Source organism: Capra hircus, chromosome 12 (assembly GCF_001704415.2).
Source record: "Capra hircus breed San Clemente chromosome 12, ASM170441v1, whole genome shotgun sequence".
In the NCBI taxonomy this organism is placed as follows: domain Eukaryota; kingdom Metazoa; phylum Chordata; class Mammalia; order Artiodactyla; family Bovidae; genus Capra; species Capra hircus.
Genome location: NC_030819.1, coordinates 14204438 through 14225748, shown reverse-complemented (window position 1 = coordinate 14225748; position 21311 = coordinate 14204438). Strand labels below are relative to the sequence as shown.

Genomic DNA, 21311 nt, shown 5'->3' with positions numbered 1-21311 from the left:
CCCACACAAAGAAGAGACTAGAGATGGCATTGGTCTTGTTTTTGAACAAAAGCATCAAGCAACTGTGATGTTACCAATTACATATTATCAATTTTTTTCATCTTTTTATCGAAGGAAATTTGCTTTACAGAATTTTGTTGTTTTCTGTCAAACCTCAACATGAATCAGCTATAGGTATACATATATCCCTTCCCTTTTGAACTTGCCTCTCATCTCCCTCCCCATTCCACCCCTCTAGGTTGATCCAGAGCCCCTGTATGAGTTTCTTAGCCATGCAGCAAATTCCTGTTGGCTATCTGTTTTATATATGGTAATGTAAGTTTCCATGTTACTCTCTCCATGCATCTCACCCTCTCCTCCCCTCTCCCCATGACCACGAATCTATTCTCTATGTCTATTTCTCCACTGCTGCCCTGTAGGTAAATTTTTCAGTACCATTTTTCTAGATTCCATATATATGCATTAGCATATGATATTTATCTTTCTCTTTCTGACTTACTTCACTCTGTATAATAGGTTCCAGGTTCATCCACCTTATTAGAACTAACTCAAAGGCATTCCTTTTTATGGCTGAATAATATTCCATTGTGTATATGTACCACAATTTCGTTATTCATTCATCTGTTGATGGACATCTAGGTCACGTCCATGTCCTACTTTTGTAAATAGTGCTGCAATGAATAATGGGATACATGTGTCTTTTTCAATTTTGGTTTCCTCAAGGTATATGTCTATGAGTGGGATTGCTGAGTCAGAACATCATACAAAAAGATAAACTCAAAATGGATTAAAGACCTAAATGTAAGATCAGAAACTATAAAACTCTTAGAGGAAAACATAGGCCCAACACTTGATGACATAAATCTAAGCAAGTTCTTCTCTGACCCACCTCCTAGAGTAATGGAAATAAAAACAAAAGTAAACAAGAGTGACCTGATTAAACTTAAAAGCTTTTGCACAGTAAAGGAAACTATAAGCAAGGTGAAAAGACAACCCTCAAAATGGGAGAAAGTAATAGCAAATGAAACAACAGACAAAGGATTAATTTTCAAATTATACAAGCAGTTCATACAACTCAATACCAGAAAAACAAACAACCCAGTCAAAAAGTGGGAAAAAGACCTAAACAGACATTTCTCCAAGGAAGATATACAGATGGCTAACAAACACATGAAAAGATGCTCAACAGCACTCATTATTAGAGAAATGCAAATCAAAACTACAATGAGATATCACCTCACACCGGTCAGAATGGCCATCATCAAGAAGTCTACAAACAATAAATGCTGGAGAGGGTGTGGGGAAAAGGGAATGCTCTTGTACTGTTAGTAGGAATGTAAATTGATATAGCTACTATGGAAGATGGTATGGAGATTCCTTAAAAAACTAGGAATGAAACCTACATATTATCAATTTTTAAAACTAGTGTTTCTCTTACCGGAGTGATGAAAACAACGTCCCAAAGCAGCTTTGCAAAAGCAGAAGAATAATGAGAACCGCCATCCCAGCAAGACACGATATTCCTATTTCCATCCAGAGAAGGGCAGTCACTGCGATAGCCTGCAGTGGCCCCACCCACAGATAGTGCAAGAACATCGTTACCTTAAGAGAGAAAGACAAAGCCTTCTTACAATGGTATAAAAAACAATGCTCTGAAGGAACGAAAGGAACCTAAACAGAAATTATCTCAGTGGGCTTTAAACCTGCTAAAGCAGAAATCCAAGTATCCACCCCAGATGACATATTTCAGGGGCAGCACAGGGCTGGCTTCCGGGATGTCCCAGGAGAATCAGACCAGCAGCACTGAAGGAAGATGTGGATTTTGTCCACAACACAGATGAGCTCAGGGCTTCCCCAAATGGTCTCTGTCCTAGAATTTAGCCCTCAACTCCTCTGGGGAACCGTGGCATCCCAGGAAAGCCTATCTTATGGTACCTACCACTCTCTCCAATAATTATTGGTATATTTACCTCCCTGATAGGCTGTGGCTTCTACATGGAAGAAACTAAGCTTTGTTGATCCCTGAAAGTGCGTAGGGGCTTTACTTCATGTTTGATGAATGAATACTTGAAAGGGAAGTATCTAGTGCAACACAGATCTGACCAATAGCTACAACGCCCTGGGTCATGTGATCTATGCATAAGGTCAATGGAAGAAAGACTGTGGAGGTAACAGCAGCGGGTAAGTTGTCTCTGGCTGGGGCCACCTACTTGGCATTGTTCCTCGCAGGCTTTCTATGCAGCAGGCATTGAACAGGGCACAGGGGAAAGAACAATCCCTTCCCCCAGGCCTTCATCAACTAGAGGAGGAAGAAGACAGTCCAGCAACACCCACACCACGTGCCAAGGAGGGCCATGCCAGGAGGACCCCTAGGGACACTAACCAAGCTGGGCAAGAACACTGCTACCTATTATTAGAAAAACAAAACTTTTATTTACATAACAATACATATAATTATATCTAAGTTGCACACAGAGAAATGAAAGTTGGATAAATAGAACCTTCATATTACACCCTCAATAGAATCCTGGCTGACACCAAACCCTGGCACCTGGCATCCCAATAAGCTGAACCCAGTGAGAACAGGACATGGAAGAGGATCCCTCAGGGGCAGCTCACCTGGTCAAGCCTGTTCACGTTGTTGGACAGCAGGTTGACTACCTGGCCTGTGGTGGTCTTCCCCATGGCGGAGCTACTTAGGCGAAGGGTCTGAAATGAGAGAGGGAGACAGAGATCTGGATTCCTAAGGTGATACCAAGTCATCTTAGACATAACAAAATGGAGCATGCGTTCCTGGGGTCTTGAGTGGTGTCAGCACAAGCAGGATGATAACTGAAAGTGGGGCTCTAGGGACTCTTCTTCAGCCTTTAACTTAGTGTGTTGGCAGCCCCGCCAGCAAGGACAGCAAAGGGAGGAACAAGAGGTAGAAGCAAAATCCACCCCCTGTTTCAATGAACGTGGACCTGTCTGAAGGGTAAAGGGTGTAGGTTTACACTTAAGAGACAACTAAGTAATTTTGAGCCAAATTAGATGAGAGCAGAGAGGCTGATTTAAGGAAGGAAATTTGGAGACTTGGACTATAAATCTGGACTCAATCATTAATTCTCTGGGTGATAATATTTAAACACTTTGGGCTTAGTGTTTTCATTCTGAAATGAGTGAGTATAATGTTCAGAACACTGTTCCTGTGAGGAAACTGTGGTCTTAACGCGTCTGCTGACTTTATGAAAACTACAACCCATGTTGCCCAATCCCTTTATTTAGTAAGAAAAATGGCCCTAGAGATCTGAGAAAACTGAAAAGACACCAGGAGCTGCTTCAACAACCACCAACTGGAGCCACTGATCCAAACACAATGTCATACTTTATAAAAATGTTTCATTTACTTCTCAAGTTAAAGAAGAAAACCAAAGATCAAGTGAGAATGTAAAATGATATAACCACAATGGGAGAGAATATGGAAGTTTCTCAAAAATTAAACATGAAATTATCATACAATGCAGCAATTATACTAAGGATATACTCAAGAAAACTAAAAACACAAACTTGAACAGACAATTTGTACCCTCATATTCACAGCAGCTATGTCCACAATAGCTAAAAGGTGGAAACAACTATCCATTGTCAGATGAGCAAATACACAGAATGTTGTATAGACCTGTAATGGAATATTATTCAGCCTTAAAAAGGAATTAAATTCTGACACCTGCCACAACATGGATAAACCTTGAAGACATTGTACTACAGAACGTAAGCTAGACACAAAATGACAAACACTGTATGAATCCACTTACACGAGGTACTAAGGCAGTCAAATTCACATAGAGAAGAAGTAGAACAGTGCTGGGTGAGGGCAGAGGGGTTGGGGAGTTAGTGTTTAATAGGAGCAGAGGTTCAGTTTGGGAAAAAAAAAAAGTTCCAGAGATGAATAATGGTGATGGCCACACAATGAGAATGTACCTAATGACACTAAATGCTGTACCGAAAAGGAGTGAAAATGGTAAACTTCATGTTGTGTATATTTCACCATAATAAGAAAAGATCAATAATCAAAAGCCAAAAGTAGCTTTACCAAATCTGTGGCAATGTATTGATAAATAAATGACAGGTCATTTTTATATATACCTTTCACAGGATCATTCAAAATTCCTCTGAAAAGAGCACAAAAATGCTGAATGGGCCATGTTAGGAGCAGCAGATGTGCAGCCTTAGAGATCCCCTGGAGTCCTGCCCCAGCCTGGAATCCATGGTATAGACAAACTACGGCTATAAGCTTAGCAGCCTCTCCATTTCTAACACTTGACCTGATTTCTTCCCAGGACCAGGGATTAGGACATGGAGCCCAAGAAGAACCACAAATGTTCAGAGGGGCCTTTGAGAGCTGCTCTGTCGTACCAGTTTTTGGGTCCTAAGGAATCAGACCACCTGTAAACTGAAAAGAAGTGTCTTGTTTCTGCAACAGGAGGAGTCTAGATGCAAGGCTGTGCACAAGGAAACTTGTCTTTCCCATGATTCTGTAATTTCAGATTATGTCAGTGGTGTAATTCCCACGATTTCTGACTTCATAAAGGAACCATCTTTTGGGTATAATTAAGCCAGCAAATTAACATCTTGGTAGATGTTTATTTTCAGTTCAGTTCAGCTCAGTTCAGTCGCTCAGTCATGTCCGACTCTTTGTGACCCAATGAATCACAGCACGCCAGGCCTCCCTGTTCATCACCATCTTCCGGAGTTCACTCAGACTCATGTTCGTCAAGTCCGTGAAGCCATCCAGCCATCTCATCCTCGGTCATACCCTTCTCCTCCTACCCCCAATCCTTCCCAGCATCAGAGTCTTTTCCAATGAGTCAACTCTTCACATGAGGTGGCCAAAGTACTAGAGTTTCAGCTTCAGCATCATTCCTTCCAAAGAAATCCCAGGGTTGATCTCTTTCAAAATGGACTGGTTGGATCTCCTTGCAGTCAAAGGCACTCTTAAGAGTTTCTCCAACACCACAGTTCAAAAGCAGCAATTCTTCGGTGCTCAGCCTTCTTCACAGTCCAACTCTTACATCCATACATGACCACAGGAAAAACCATAGCCTTGACTAGACGGACCTTAGTCAGCAAAGTAATGTCTCTGCTTTTCAATGTACTATCTAGGTTGGTCATAACTTTTCTTCTGAGGAGTAAGCGTCTTTTAATTTCATGGCTGCAGTCACCATCTGCAGTGACCCTAGAGCACAAAAAAATAAAGTCTGACACTGTTTCCACTGTTTCCCCGTCTATTTCCCATGAAGTGATGGGACCGGATGCCATGATCTTCGTTTTCTGAATGTTGAGCTTTAAGCCAACTTTTTCACTCTCCTCTTTCACTTTCATCAAGAGGCTTTTTAGCTCCTCTTCACTTTCTACCATAAGGGTGGTGTCATCTGCATATCTGAGGTTATTGATATTTCTCCCGGCAATCTTGATTCTAGCTTGTGTTTCTTCCAGTCCAGCATTTCTCATGATGTACTCTGCATAGAAGTTAAATAAGCAGGGTGACAATATACAGCCTTGACATACTCCTTTTCCTATTTGGAACCAGTCTGTTGTTCCATGTCCAGTTCTAACTGTTGCTTCCTGACCTGCATACAGATTTCTCAAGAGGCAGGTCAGGTGGTCTGGTATTCCCATCTCTTTCAAAATTTTCCACCGTTTATTGTGATCCACACAGTCAAAGGCTTTGGCATAGTCAATAAAGAAGAAATAGATGTTTTTCTGGAACTCTCTTGCTTTTTCCATGATCCAGCGGGTGTTGGCAATTTGATCTCTGGTTCCTCTGCCTTTTCTAAAACTAGCTTGAACATCAGGAAGTTCACAGTTCACGTATTGCTGAAGACTGGCTTGGAGAATTTTGAGCATTACTTTACTAGCAGGTGAAATGAGTGCAATTGTGCTGTAGTTTGAGCATTCTTTGGCATTGCTTACATTGGGATTGGAATGAAAACTGACCTTTTCCAGTCCTGTGGCCACTGCTGAGTTTTCCAAATTTGCTGGCATGTTGAGTGCAGCACTTTCACAGCATCATCTTTCAGGATTTGAAACAGCTCAACTGGAATTCCATCACCTCCACTAGCTTTGTTTGTAGTGATGCTTTGTAAGGCCCACTTGACTTCACATTCCAAGATGTCTGGCTCTAGATGAGTGGTCACATCATCATGATTATCTGGGTCGTGAAGATCTTTTTTGTACAGTTCTTCTGTGTATTCTTGCCACCTCTTCTTAATATCTTCTGCTTCTGTTTGGTCCAGATCATTTCTGTCCTTTATCGAGCCCATCTTTGCATGAAATGTTCCCTTTGTATCTCTAATTTTCTTAAAGAGATCTCTAGTCTTTCCCATTCTGTTGTTTTCCTCTATTTCTTTGCATTGATCACTGAAGAAGGCTTTCTCATCTCTTCTTGCTATTCTCTGGAACTCTGCATTCAAATGCTTCTATCTTTCCTTTTCTCCTTTGCTTTTCGCCTCTCTTCTTTTCACAGCTATTTAATATGCCAGGTCAGATCACATTTCAAAAAGGCAAGATTTCAAAGTGTTAGAGGGAAGAGGAAGAAAAACAGGTGGACAATGGCTCACCTGTGCAGCAAAGAGTGAGCTTTGACTAAACCATCACCTGACACCTAACTTAAAGCTTTCACAATGTAGTTCTGGTAAAATTTCATAATTATTATGAGGGTTACAGAGAAGGAAATGGCAACCCAATCCAGTATCCCTCCCTGGAGAAATCCATGGACAGAGGAGCCTGGCAGGCTACAGTCTGTGGGGTCACAAAACAAAGAGTCGGATACAACTGAGTGACTATCACTCACTTAAGAGTTAAGCATGATCTGAAAAGACAAACATTTAGCCAATTGGTGGGGAAATCTGAGTATCCATCTCCTAAATGATTAAAGATACAACAGATTGGAAAGATGATGATAAATGACAATGAAGACCCCTGACTGGAATGTGCAAGCACCACTGCAATTTCCTCATCACCCAGAAGGAAACCAACTCAGATGCTGCTGCCAAACAAAACAGTGAGATGCCAGGTCTCCAGGTTCACACAGTCCCGAGATGTATATGACTCTGCTCAAGGAAAGATGAGAGAACATCTCACTTTCTGCTGCTAGAAGTATCCCAAAGTAATGGAAGCTCTAGATAAGCAGCAATCAGGTAAAAGAAGCAATATTTTCAATTTAAGCTGTTTGATTTTATCTCTCAATGAGGACTATATTTATCAATGAAATTGTATATGTTTAAGGTTACCACATGAAGCTTTTATATAAACACACATTGGGAAATGATTACTATAGTAAAGCCACTTCAAGTATCCACTACCTAATATAATTGTCCTATTTTACATGTGTAGTGAGAACACTTAAGATCTACTCTCTTGGAAATTTTCAAGGCTACAATACAGTCAAATAAAGATTTTTTTTTTTTTTTTTTTTAAGCAACAGTCTGGCAAAGAGGTATACAGGATCAAGTTTGCACAGAGCCCTTCAGCTCTTGACACCAATATATCTGTGGCAATACCTTTGTAAAGATACCTAAAATCCTTATTCCTTTTATATTAGTGTAGGATAAACTATGGAATAATTTCATGGCATTCCTCAATATAAAATCACTGAACACATTAAATCAGTTCTAATTAAAAGTGCTATCATGTATACTAAAGATAAATAGCTTAAATGAAGAGCAATAAATTCTCTCTAGAATGAATGAAACAATGTTAAATTTCAAGTTTTACCTCAAATACCCTACCAGTCTCTCTAACACCATTAATGACAATCACATCTATATAATACAGTGAGTGAGTCTATATTTGGCATGAATTCTCTTTATATTTTTCTCTAACTAACAGAATTATATTGAATATAATTAGATGGGTCTTTAAAAATTATAATTATTACCTTTCTCAAATACATTCTCTGCTTTGAAATATAGTTTTATAGATCAAATCTGTGAAGTTCACTTTTAAATAAATATTTTATGTAAATTAAGGTTTTAATGAACAACAACAAAAAATTTCCGTAATCAACACTATGAGATTTAGGCATGAAGACATTGAAAATCTGCTTGATAATTTTGATATTTATTTTTAAATACTAATTTAATATTTTTAAAATATAATTTAATATTATTTAATACTCCAAATTTAGTGGTTATTCAATGGCACCCCACCCCAGTACTCTTGCCTGGAAAATCCCATGGACAGAGGAGCCTGGTAGGCTGCAGTCCATGGGGTCGCTAAGAGTTGGACATGACTGAGTGACTTCACTTTGACTTTTCACTTTCATGCATTGGAGAAGGAAATGGCAACCCACTCCAGTATTCTTGCCTAGAGAATCCCAGGGATGGGGGAGCCTTGTGGGCTGCCGTCTATGGGGTCGCACAGAGTCGGACACGACTGAAGTGACTTAGCAGCATGGAACAGCCTATGGCTAAAAGTTATCAAGAGCAGCCCTCACTTGATCTTAAAGAAAATCTTTCATTATTTATTAGTAAAGTTTGCTTCAACAAACTTGCCTTGATACAAAAGCAGGTGTCTCTAAGAAGGTGTAAACAATCCCAGTTATGAAATTTTTACTTTACAGAGAACCTTCCCTAAATGTTCCTGATGTTCCAGGGGAAGAACACACTGTGGTACCAAGTGGCACTCACCTTGCGGTAGACCATATGGCACACGGCTACTCTCAGCCTCATCCCCACGCGCTGGATGTGATAGAAGTACAAGTGGTGCAGAACGGCCCACACGAGCACGCAGGCGCTCAGCCCTGCCGCGTAGCCGTAGGCTCCGTGCAAAGCGGCAGAATCATTGGGATCATAGTTTTCAACATAACTAATCATTTTCCCCAAAAATATGGGTTGAACTACTCTGGTGCCTTCCTAAAAGAAAAGAAAAAAGCTTTAATTAGAAATGTCAGTTTTTCTTAACACAAGATTTACTTTTAGCATAGCATGTTAGAAATACATTTTGACAAAATGCTATATTCATCGCTAATTTAAAAGAAAAATATACAGATCCACTATCTCCTATAAGACAAGCAGGTAACAGTTTTAACCTTAAGCCAAAATTTTACATTCAAAGATAGTAAAGCCTTAGTACTTTATGCTTAGTATACGGTGGATGCTCAGCATAAATATCACAACCAGTGCTTTAGAAGTCATTTGTCACAATACCAAGTGGGTTTAAGATGAATAAGGAAAAAGGTGGCAGAAGAAGAGGAAGAAATCTGCTTCCACAGGAACAAGCCTGCAGGCAGTCTGCCCCTGTTCCCTGTCCTCTCAATGCCCAGCCCAATAGAAAGTAAACATAGTTCACATATGGGAGACACGCTTTCATCACCTTTTTCATGAATCTTTATGAACTGAAACACTGGCACAAACACATCCACTCTTTTCTACTTCAAACTCCACATGTCTGCAGACCAAGAGAAAGGAAACCAGCTTTGGCTGGAGTACAACAAAGAAACCAGGCTTGGCATCTCTGTAGGCTCTCAGCTCCTGAGAGCACTGCCTCACTATGCCTCTACCCCCTAGAAGTTAGAATGGTCCTTGGAGTTAAAAATTAAACATGGTGGAGGCCAAGCTAAAAAATCATGTCTTCTGTGGTTTTCCATCCACCATCCACTGCAGTTAGTGGTTTGGAAGAAATGTTACTAGTCCTCTCTTCCCCAAGGCCTAAGCCAATTGACTCAGGGTGCACTGAGGCTTCCACCCTGAGTAAGACTTAGGGAAAGCAAGCTGCTTTCCCAAAGAAAAAGGCAAAGAAACAGCAACACTTACCCACCCTGCCAAACAGCCACTCCACCCCACAACCTACTTTCTCTTTCTAGTCATCCCTTGAAGGTCCCCTTCTCCCCAGGTCCCCTTCCTTCTCCACCATGAAGGAAAACCACTCAAAGAATCCAAGTCACGAAAAGTAAACACCTTGGTCCTCAGCATCATTTCCTCCACAGACTTCTCAAAAGACCACATGCCAAAATTTTGGAAATCTTTCAGGAACAGGGCCCCTCCTTTTTGGCAATCCTGCCTTACTAACACAGACAGTGGAAGCAACTGACAGGTGTGCTTTGCTAGCTCTCTTCTGTCTGCACCTGAGGAACCCACACACAAGAGGAGGGAAGGAGAATCCATAACACCGAACACCAAAATAATTAAGCATTTCCTGCTCAGCCAGCTAGTGCCTGATCAGGATATTTACCAAAAGATAGCTCAGTCCTCATATGGGTGTCCCATTAAGCCTCAACATTCCTGTCTTGATCTATGCACATGCACACACACATGTTCACAGGCCGCACCAACTGCTTCTCCTTCCATGAAGTCATGGAGATTTTCATCTGCTATAGAGGATAAAGGGAACACTATTTAGTTGAAGTATAAGTAAGATGATCAGACCTAACTAAAATGATCAGTTCTCATACATTTCCACTGTAACCTGTCATCCATCCCAAGAGGCATAGAGAGCTCATGAAAGAGTCCCTCATAAAATGGATTGCCAAACACACTGTTTATAGTTTCCTGAGATGGAAATGTGGAGGCCACACAGAGAAGCAAGAACATCAAACTGTACACACGGGCAGTCCCGGCCCAGGCAGGGCCAAGGGCAGCCCAGTCCTGCAGCCGCAAACCACCAGAAGCCCAGCAGCAGCACCTGACATTCCAGACTTTCCCGGAATTTGTGATTCTCCTTGGGAATCGCTGTTTCCTGTTACTCAGCTCGCCATTTGAGCTTAACATCCTTGTAATTACAGGAGAAATAGGAGTAATGGCACTCACCAAAGAAAATATGAATAAATGCAACAAATACAGCAAAAAAGAGTGGAAATTAAGGCAGGTTACTACTGCCTAAACATAGCTGGATTTTTTTCACTGACAAACAGTATTTGATATCCAGTTGAGGGACTTTGCTGGGGGCCCAGCGGCTAAGACTCCATACCTCCACACTCCCAGTGGAGGGGATCTGGGTCCAATCCCTGGTCAGGGAACTAGATCCCACATGCTGCAACTAAGACCTAGCACAGCTAAGTAAATAAATAAATAATAATAATAATAATAATAAACAGTTGAACTAACAGCCTCAATAAGGTATAATGCTGGTTAATGGCTGGTATCTTTCACTCATCTGACAATCTTTTTTTTTCTTTTCTTGATGATCATTATTCTTTATTTGGGACAGAAATTTTCAAAAAGATAAAGGTTTTCAACATGAACTATTACTTTGATCTGATGAAATTTGAGGGAAGAGTCATTTGCTATCCTTAAGCACTATTTTGGGACTTCCTCCAATGGCCCAATGGAAACGAATCCATCTCAATATATGAGACACAGGAGATGCAGGTTTGATTCCAGAGATGGGGAGGTGCTCTAGAGTAGGAAATGGCAACCCACTCTAGTAGTTTGCCGGGATAATCCCAAGGACAGAGGAAGCTAGTGGGAGGCAGGCCCTGGGGTCACAAAGAGTCAGACACAATTGCGTGACCGAGCACACCTGGACAACTCTGCCTCCAGCAAGGAGCAGCCGTGGCAACTCAGAGAGGTGACGAAAAGTGCAATGCACAGAAACTTCCACCCTGCATAAGTCGCAACTGTTGAAAATAGAAAACAGATTTTATATTCTGTATGAAAAATAACAGAAGTAAAGAAGAATTTCCAGTAATTTCTCTCAAAAAAAATAGAAAACAAAATAGTGAAAGCACAAAACTGTGAAAACAAAACCAAAGTACATACAGAGAATAAGAATACACTTCTTAAATATGAATCTTCAAAGCTTCCAGACACACAGGACAGGAGTTACTGAGGCCATCAAAGGTAGACTGAGTAAATCCATCCCCTCCACACACAAGAAAAGGTTAGAGATCAAGAGTCATTTAACAGGAGAGCTGGCTGCAGCAGCATTTGAAATCTGTGAGTGTTTCCATTTCTGGCATTTGGTAAAACTGGCTGAGGCAAACCACGTGAAAGATTTTCCAGCTGCCAGAAGATTAGCTCCTGCATATGCTCAATGTTCTGTTCCAAGTTTTAACTCCAAATAGAACAGTGGTGTGAATTCCAAGGAAAAGTCCAATTTCAGAACACTCTGCTTGTCTTGGAGTGTCTCTCAGAGAGGCAAGGAGCGCCTGGGACAAAGACACTGGTGGCAGCCATTCCCAGGAGCTGCACCCACCACATGTGGGGCAGACACCACAAGGAACTCTCTCATCTGTACATTCCCGATTCTCACCTTCAATTAATAAGAAGTAAAGCAACTGAGAAAATATTCATTATCAACCATGAATCTAACGAAACTGAAATTTTCTTGATCAGCAGGAACGAGGTCAAACACTGCCCCTTTAAACCCTTCCTCTTTGACATCAATCTATGACCACCCCATGATTATTCTTTCCACAAACCAACTGAGTATAGTTTTTCCTCTTTCACAAGAATTCTTCACAACTCTGAAATCATGAAGGATCTTTAAAAGAGCTTAATTTAATACTACAATGCTCATTAATCAAGGTTCTCAGGGAGTCTGAGTCTCTGAGTCAGAATTTATTTTTTTTGTGGCCATGCCATGTGGGATGCAGAATCTTAGTTCCCTGACCAGGGTTCAAATACCGAGGCATCTGCATTGGTGGCATGGAGTCTTAGCCACTGGACTGCCAGGGAAGCTCAAGTTAGACATTTCTTGATAGAGTCCTTGGTGTTCAGCCTTCTGAAAGCACCTGACATTGGGTTACACCTCTTGCTTCTTAGGGTAACTTCTTGCATGGCTAGGTTAGATGCTAGAACTTCCACAGTGGGTAGAATTTCTCCTCCACGTTAATGTTGCTTACCCAACTTCCCCATATCTCATTCACCGGAAAAAAAAAAAAAAAAACCATGAAATTAGAAACAAGCTATCAAAGAAAAACACTTCAGTAAAACATTCAAGCAGAAAAGAGTGAGCTTGTAGGAAAAATGAATAGGCAGTTAATCTTTAGAACTGGGGGAAAAGTGACAAAATGTAGAGTTGAGAAAAATTTAGAGATAAGGTGGAAAAACTGAATCTGGGAGAATCATAGCCATCAGGATTCTAGATATCCTAGCCTTCACTCATCTTTTACACAGTGGTTTTCATCCTGACTGCACCTTAGCATACCTGAGAGGGGATCAGTGCACTCTGACACCTGAGGCCCAGTCTCCAGAAACTGGTTTAGATTCAGCTGCTTAGGGTGAAGCCTGAAGATTCCTCACCCTGTAGATCCGGATGCAGAAACTAACCCCATGTAAGCATCTGCTACCTCCACGCTTGCACTGTCATGTCATCTGAGCCTGGAATGGCTACAGACCTGCTCTGAAGAAGTCAGGAGGATCACAAAGAGTTTTCACCAGAGTTCCATGGCACATTTCACACTTCTAGAAAAATCCTTCTAAACTCAAGTCCAGAGATTATAGTGATGAAATTAAAATTTTCATTTTGCACAGTAGGAAAAATAAAACGTTCAAAAAGGACATTTTAAAACTATGAATAAAACATAAATTAAAATTAGCCTGAAAGTTATCTTTAAAAGGAGAAGGAGAATTGGAATAGATCTAACAAGGATATCAGCCTTCTTTAAAAATAGCCTTTTCTTGATTTTGGAATCATGAAAACATTATACAGAATTATAATTATAAAACAGCTAATTTTTTTAAAATGCAATTCCTAAACTTTAGAGCAAAATTAAACAAAAGTGCCTAAATATATACCCAATAGTTCTTTTTTATATGGCTCTGCCAACCAACAGGATGTGTATATATTTGGGTACTTTTGTGGAGAGGGTGAGATGTATGGAAAGAGTAACATGGAAACTTACATTACCATATGTAAAATAGATAGCCAGTGGGGAATTTGCTGTCTGGCTCAGGAAACTCAAATAGGGGCTCTGCATCAAAATAGAGGAGGGGGAGGATAGGAGGGAGATTCAAAAGGGAGGGGATATATGTATACCTATGGCTGATTCATATTGAGGTTTGACAGAAAACAGCAAAATTCTGTAAAGCAATTATCCTTCAATAAAAAATAAATAAATTTTTAAAGTAAGTAGTTTGAAAGAAAATAATTTGAAAACATTCTCTGTGTGATACACCTACCTGAAGACAGTATGAACTGAAAAAAATAAAATAAAAATCTTAAATTGCTTTCAGATTGCTTTCACATTATAAGGTAAAACAAATGAATAATTATGCTGATATCATTGAGAATTGGGCTTAGACATGGGACAAAGAATAGATGATGGGAGGAAAAAGATACAGATGTAAGCACAATAAGATGAAGTAAAAACTTCTTGCATCTGACTTGGACTGGAAACACCCATATAAACTTATTTCTTTGCCTTAAAAAAATGTATTCTAACTTTGTTTAATAAAAAAGCCAAGAGACAAAAAACAAGAGCAATAAGCACCTCTAGCATTTAGACTATAGTCTTTAAATATCATTTCATACGAAAGGAAGCCGGGACTGCTTGGAGAAAAGGATGATTCCAGGGCTGGAGCAAATGCTGTACAAAATGAGCTAGAAACATCCTCTCACATCAGGAACCAAAATCTAGCAAAGACTCCTAGAGTATGTGCAAAATACTTAGGACCCAACCTGAATAGACCCCCAGTGCCCAAAGATGGTCAAAGGTTGGCATAAGCATAACCAATGAAATAGACTGAAGCAGATCAGAAATGCTTAAATCCATGAGCTCAAACTGACATTCACCAAACCAAACAAACAACAATAAAAACTCACTAGCCCCAGAGGAGAACCAACTCATCATTTTGAAAATAGGTTTTAAAAGGTGAAAAACATTATTTTTCCCCTACTCTTCCTATAAATATTATAGTTCAAGGTTAACCAAAGAGCTTAGAGCATACCCATTTTTCAACCCTTAATGAATTGATGGACCTGGAGCAAGGATCATGAATACCTCCTAACATCATACACACACACACAAAATGTTATGTACCTCATAAAGGAGGTATACAATCCAACCCCCTACACAGATGAAAGGGGTGAAGACAATCCAAATGAGTTACATCAAACCTCTAGATCTAAACATCAACTACGGTGCCAGAGAAACATGTTAACTGACACAGGGGGAGAAGTGATCAGCCAAATCCAGGCTGTGGGAATCTCTACAGGACAAACAACCTAGAGGCACAGGGTGGAGGGAACAGAAAGGCAATCTGTATGACCTGTGTCAGCCAAGTGTACCTTATTTAATACTGCTTCCAACAGCAAGAGGGGAAAAAGACAACTGTGAGCACTGGCTAGATATTGATGACATTAAAGTTAGTATTTATGCATGATAGTAAAAATGCTTATGCTAAATATGTTTAGTGGGGGGAAGATGGCACATCTTTTAAAGATACATACTAAAATATTTATGGATAAAAATGATATGATGTCTTGGAACTGCTTTAACATAATCTTGGGAAGTGAGAGTGAGTTTCAGATGAATCAAGACTGCTCATTATGGCAATTATTGAAGCTGGCTTAGGATGATACGGGCTTCCCTGGCATCTTAGCTGGTAAAGAGTCTGCCTGCAATGAGGGAGACCTGGGTTTGATCCCTGGATTCACAAGATCCCCTGGAGAAAAGAAAGGCTACCCACTCCAGTATTCTGGCCGGGAGAATTCCACGGACTGTACAGACCACGGCGTTGCAAAAAGTTGGACACGACTGGGCGACATTCACGAGGGTGACATAGGGGCTCATTTCCCTTTACCCTTCTGAATTCCTAGCTGAGGATCCCTGTAATAGATAACAGAATAACAAGAAAAAATCAAACAGAAGTTTATTAACATGTATATTTCTGATACACATGGGAAATATCAAGAAGAGCTGAGTAACTCCCTGAGATGGCCCAAGCCACCACCTTAAATGCCATCTCCAGCTAAAGACAAAAGAAAGGTGAGGAAGCACCAATGAGAGGTTAGCAGGAAAAGCAGCTTAAACTACAGTAGGGTTGGGTTTGTTATGCAGATTTCATTCTTCTTGAAGACTGTCCTTCAACAGGATTCTACTGTGATTTAGAGCCATCCTTCTTTTTCTGGTACAGAGAGGCAGACACCCTTACAGAGGGAGGTTTCCTTTATCCGTGTAGATGTCCCTCACAGGAGAGTAGCTTCTACTCTGTCTTCAGGGTTTCTCCTCTATTTCTGAAAAGCAGAATCAACTCACAACAATCTTTCTGCCAGAGGGCCCAATTCTGGAGTGACACATTGTGTTATCCTTTCAGTCTATTCTATTTTTGAAATTATCTTAAAAATCTACAGCACGGAGTGGGGAGGGGACACTATAGAAAGCAGCTGACAGAGGGGCCAGAGCTGTTGCTAGAAAAGCAGCTCCTCTTGGCTCTCAGCCTCAGTGGAGGCTGTGGGAGGAGAGGACAGAACACACAGAACACGGGTCTAGCAGTCAGAACTCTGTGCCTCAGGGACCAGGTCGGCCACCTGCGAGTCACGTGGCCCCAAGCCCATCGTGTGCCCTCCTGGGTCTCCAGGTCTTAATCTGTGAAAATACCGGCCTTGTCTTCCTCAGAGGAATCCTAGGACAACTAAATGAGCTACAACAGCTCAGAGAGCTCTGAAACTGCCATAAAAACAAGGGTTTTTCATCCCTTTTATTATTAGAAGTCCTGGTAAGAGATTTACTATCTTCTTAATGGCAGAGCCTGGTTTCACAAAGGGCTTGAGAACTCATTGTTGCTCACAGGTGGTCACAGTGGAATAAGAACTCTTGAGAAAAGCCATGTGTAAAGCCAAATTTTCTAGACTGCAATTAAAGTTTCACTTCTAAGCAGATTGCTAAAATTTTTAACCATTATGAATACAATCTTTTAAAAAGAGTCTCCTACCTCCCTGACTACAGAAAGAAAATGGATTGAGGGGGGTGGAGAAAACAAGTGAAACAGGTGAGGGAACTTAAGAGGCACAAACTCCAAATTATAAAACTAAGTAAAAGGGGATCAGGGGCAAAAAAATAAATCTATAAAAATTTTAAAAATAAATAAATCATAGGATTATAATATACAACATAGGAAATATATTTAATAATATTAGAATAACTTTGCATGGTGACAGTTGGTAACTAAACTTATCATGTACTGTATAAAATATTAAATCACTAATGATATATAACAGAAACTAATATAACATTGTAAGCCAATCATACTTCAATTTAAAAAATTCTTTTAATTTTACATTAAAAACTTACATATGCTTAGAAAAAGAAAAGTAGGTGGATATAAAACCCTAATTTATAACTCAAGGTCTTCACTGTGGGTATTACCAACACCTAGAACTGGACATGGAACAACAGACTGGTTCCAAATAGGAAAAGGAGTACGTCCAGGCTGTATACTGTTATGCTGCTTATTAACTTCTTTGCAGAGTACATCATGAGAAATGCTGGGCTGGAAGAAGCACAAGCTGGAATCAAGATTGCCAGGAGAAATATCAATAACCTCAGATATGCAGATGACACCACCCTTTTGGCAGAAGCTGAAAAGGAACTAAAAAGCCTCTTGATGAAAGTGAAAGAGGAGAGTGAAAAAGTTGGCTTAAAGCTCTACATTCAGAAAACGAACATCATGGCATTTGGTCCCATCACTCCATGGGAAATAGATGGGGAAACAGTGGAAACAGTGTCACACTTTATTTTTGGGGGCTCCAAAATCACTGCAAATGGTGACTGCAGCCATGAAATTAAAAGACGCTTACTCCTCAGAAGAAAAGTTATGACCAACCTAGATAGCATATTGAAAAGCAGAGACATTACTTTGCCAACAAAAGTCTGTCTAGTCAAAGCTATGGTTTTTCTAGTGATTATGTATGGATGTGAGAGTTGAACTGTGAAGAAACTGAGCACTGAATAATTGCTGCTTTTGAACTGTGGTGTTGGAGAAGACTCTTGAGAGTCCCTTGGACTGCAAGGAGATCCAACCAGTCCATTCTAAAGGAGATAGTCTTGGGTGTTCTTTGGAAGGAATGATGCTAAAGCTGAAATTCCAGTACTTTGGCCACCTCATGAGAAGAGTTGACTCATTGGAAAAGACTCTGATGCTGGGAGGGGTTCGGGGCAGGAGGAGAAGGGGACGACAGAAGATGAGATGGCTGGATGGCATCGCCAACTGGATGGACCTGAGTTTGAGTGAACTCTGGGAGTTGGTGATGGACAAGGAGGCCTGGCGTGCTGCGATTCATGGGGTCACAAAGAGTAAGACACGACTGAGCAACTGAACTGAACTCAACTGAATGGCTAACGTGATGCTTTCAGGAACCAGCAGGGTGCACACAGCAGGTCTGCCCTGCAGGTCCCTGTCCACTCTGCTCAGTGCCCCCTCTTCCTCTCCTGCTGTGTGATCCTCAGTGGTTGCTCTCAGCTCGCAGTATCTCTGCCACTAGCAGACACTCCACAGCCTCCTGGGTTGAGCAAAGTGAGGGACACACGGAAGAAAGTGTTGGGGAAGAAATGTAAAGACCACTCAGCTCTCGGGGAACCAGCCATGAATCGAGACACAAAGCCCACTTTGGGACGCAGAGGATTCTGTTTACTTCCTGCCCATCACCTGAGCTTCAAAGGGAAGATTTACACAAACATGTGCTTCCCACAGCCTCAACCTTGGCCAGGGACCATCAGCAAAAGTGGCCTCAGACAAAGGCCAAGTGTCCGGACAAGGCCAGGCCACATCTAAGGGTCCTGGGAAGAGGACATAACTCCCAGCCACTCTTCCCCTGTCAGGAGGCTGGGTGAACCCACTCCGTCACTCTGAGGTCACCCCACTTACACAACAGCAGGTAGAGACCTCACCTCTCAGAGAGAAGCCCTGATGACTTGGGGAGGTGGTCTCCGTGTCTCTGGCCCAGGCAGAAACTTCAGGTTCCTCCTCTCTACCCTGAGGGCCCTGGGCATGCGGAAACCTGTCCTCCCCACCTGCAGTCCCTATGGAGGTGCACACAGGGGCTAGGGTGCTGGGAACTCTCTGCCTGTTCTGCTCTAATTAGCATTGACCTGCAAGGGCTCCACAGCCTGGTACCTGTTTCTCCAAGTGGTAGAGATACTCCTCAGTTCTCATAGGACAGAGGTTTTCATATTTCATAATCCTAAGAGCCTCACCCTGGACTGGCGTCACCCTGCTTTTTCTCACTGGTGCTGCCAGGAGTACCTGGGAGGCCCTGCTTGTGCTGTGGGTGGAAAGAGCACACTGCTTGGGATCATGGATGATCCATGGGGCGTTCTGTGCACCGGAGGAATTGAAAGAGGGCTGGAGATCTAAAAGGAAACATGTTTGTGTTTTAGAAAATCCTGGGCTGAGTTTAGATCTTTCATTATCAAAAATACAAAGACCAACAAGCAGTACAGATAGATCACAACATGGGCATTTGCTTCATAAAATCAATTTAAGTAACTAGTACCGCTACTGCTACTAGTACTAGTAGTACTGCCACACAGAGGAGCCCCGACACTCAAGGCCCTCTACTCCCACTTCTCCGCCATGACCACCCAACAACCAATCTCCTAAAAGAGGGCCCAGGGCTGTACAGCTGCCCCTTATGCACCCCAGGCCTGGCCTTCCTGGATCCCCAGCAGGAAGTATTACTGGGTCTGGAAAACTCTGAAAACAACACTCCCAGCACCACAGTGGGGCGAATTCCCTCTCAGGAAGAACCCCAGATCCTGCGGCCTCTCCCTCTATGTCTGCTTCTCCCGTGAACTGCCACAGCCAAGACCCAGGACTCATATTAGGATGGGATCCATTCGAGGCTTAGCAACCGCGCCTAAGGAGCCAACAGCCCAGGACAGCAAGAAAATCCACACGGTCTATGCTTGATACCCACTTGCCTGCAAGCCAAGGTATCATCTGATACCAAAGAGAAACTAGAGAACCAGGGACAGCAGAGAAAGACCTGCTCCAGGATATGATCCAACATTAAACCTGGAGGCCACTCATCCAACCAGGCACCTGGCATTACTCACAAGTACAAACCAAGGCCCTAGGGATTCCAGACAAGCAGAATTCATGAGAACTCACCCAGGATGGAAACGTGTATGGAGGGTGCATGAGTTCTGCACAATTCATGGTGAAGCTGCAGCTTCTCCCCATGGTGGGCTCTGGCCTGGCTGACCTGGCCCATGGGGAGGGGGCAGCCCAGGGAAGGGAGTGATCTTGGGAGCTCTGGCAGCTCCAGCCCAGACATAGGACTCCAGGTTCTGTTCCACAGGAAAGGGATGATCCTTTCCTAGGAAAGCGTTTATCATCTGTGACCTGGGAAAGTCAACAATTGCTTGCTGAGTAACTCTCAAATGTCTTACATGTTATTCTGAGCTCCAGTCCATATTTGAGTGAGTAACAGTCACTCAGTCGTGTTTGACTCTTTGTGACCCCATGGAATGGACACTGCCAGGCTCCTCTGTTCATGGAATTCTTCAGGAAAGAATACTGGAGTGGGTTGCCATTTTCTTCTCCAGGGTATCTTCCTGATGCAGGGATCAAACAAGGGTTTCCTGCACTGCAGGCAGATTCTTCTGAGCACCAGCAAGTTCAGTTCAGTTCAGTCTGACTCTTTGCAACCTCATGGACTGCACCATTCTGGGCCTCCCTTTCCATCACCAACTCCCGGAGTTTACTCAAACTAATGTCCATTGAGTCGGTAATGCCATCCAGCCATCTCGTCCACTGTCATCCCCATCTCCATCCACCTTCAATCTTTCCCAGCATCAGGGTCTTTTCCAATGACTCAGTTCTTCGAATCAGGTACACAAAGTATTGGAGTTTCAGCTTTAGCATCAGCCAGTGAATATTCAGGACTGATTTCCTTTAGGGTGGACTGGTTGCATCTTCTTGCAGTCCAAAGGACTCTCAAGAGTCTTCTCCAACACCACAGTTCAAAAGTATCAATTCTTTGGCTCTCAGCTTTCTTGATAGTCCAACTCTCACATTCATACATGACTATTGGAAAAACCATAGCTTTGACTAAACGGACCTTTGTTGCCAAAGTAATGTCTCTGCTTTTTGATATGCTGTCTAGGTTGGTCATAACTTTTCTTCCAAGGAGCAAGCATCTTTTAATTTCATGGCACCAGTAAACAGCAGCAGTGATTTTGGTTCATGTACTATTGAAGCATGGCTTGGAGAATTTTGAGCATTACTTTACTAGCATGTGAGATGAGTGCAATTGTGCGGCAGTTTGAGCATTCTGTGGCCTTGCCTCTCTTTGAGATTGGAATGAAAACTGCCCTTTTCCAGTCCTGTGGCCACTTCTGAGTTTTCCAAATTTGCATGCATATTGAGTGCAGCACTTTCATAGCA

At 41.9% G+C, this 21311-nt stretch overlaps 1 protein-coding gene across 1 annotated transcript in view; it reads right to left on the bottom strand.

Moving 5' to 3' along the window:
* LOC108637289 (multidrug resistance-associated protein 4-like) overlaps positions 1-21311 on the bottom strand; it is a 104534-nt gene that overhangs the window by 72687 nt on the left and 10536 nt on the right. Inside the window, exons 4-6 of the mRNA XM_018056441.1 lie at positions 8670-8894; positions 2620-2709; positions 1439-1602 (exon numbers count right to left, since the gene is read on the bottom strand). Coding sequence (XP_017911930.1) covers positions 1439-1602; positions 2620-2709; positions 8670-8894 — 479 coding nt within the window. The remainder of the gene's footprint in view (positions 1-1438; positions 1603-2619; positions 2710-8669; positions 8895-21311) is intronic.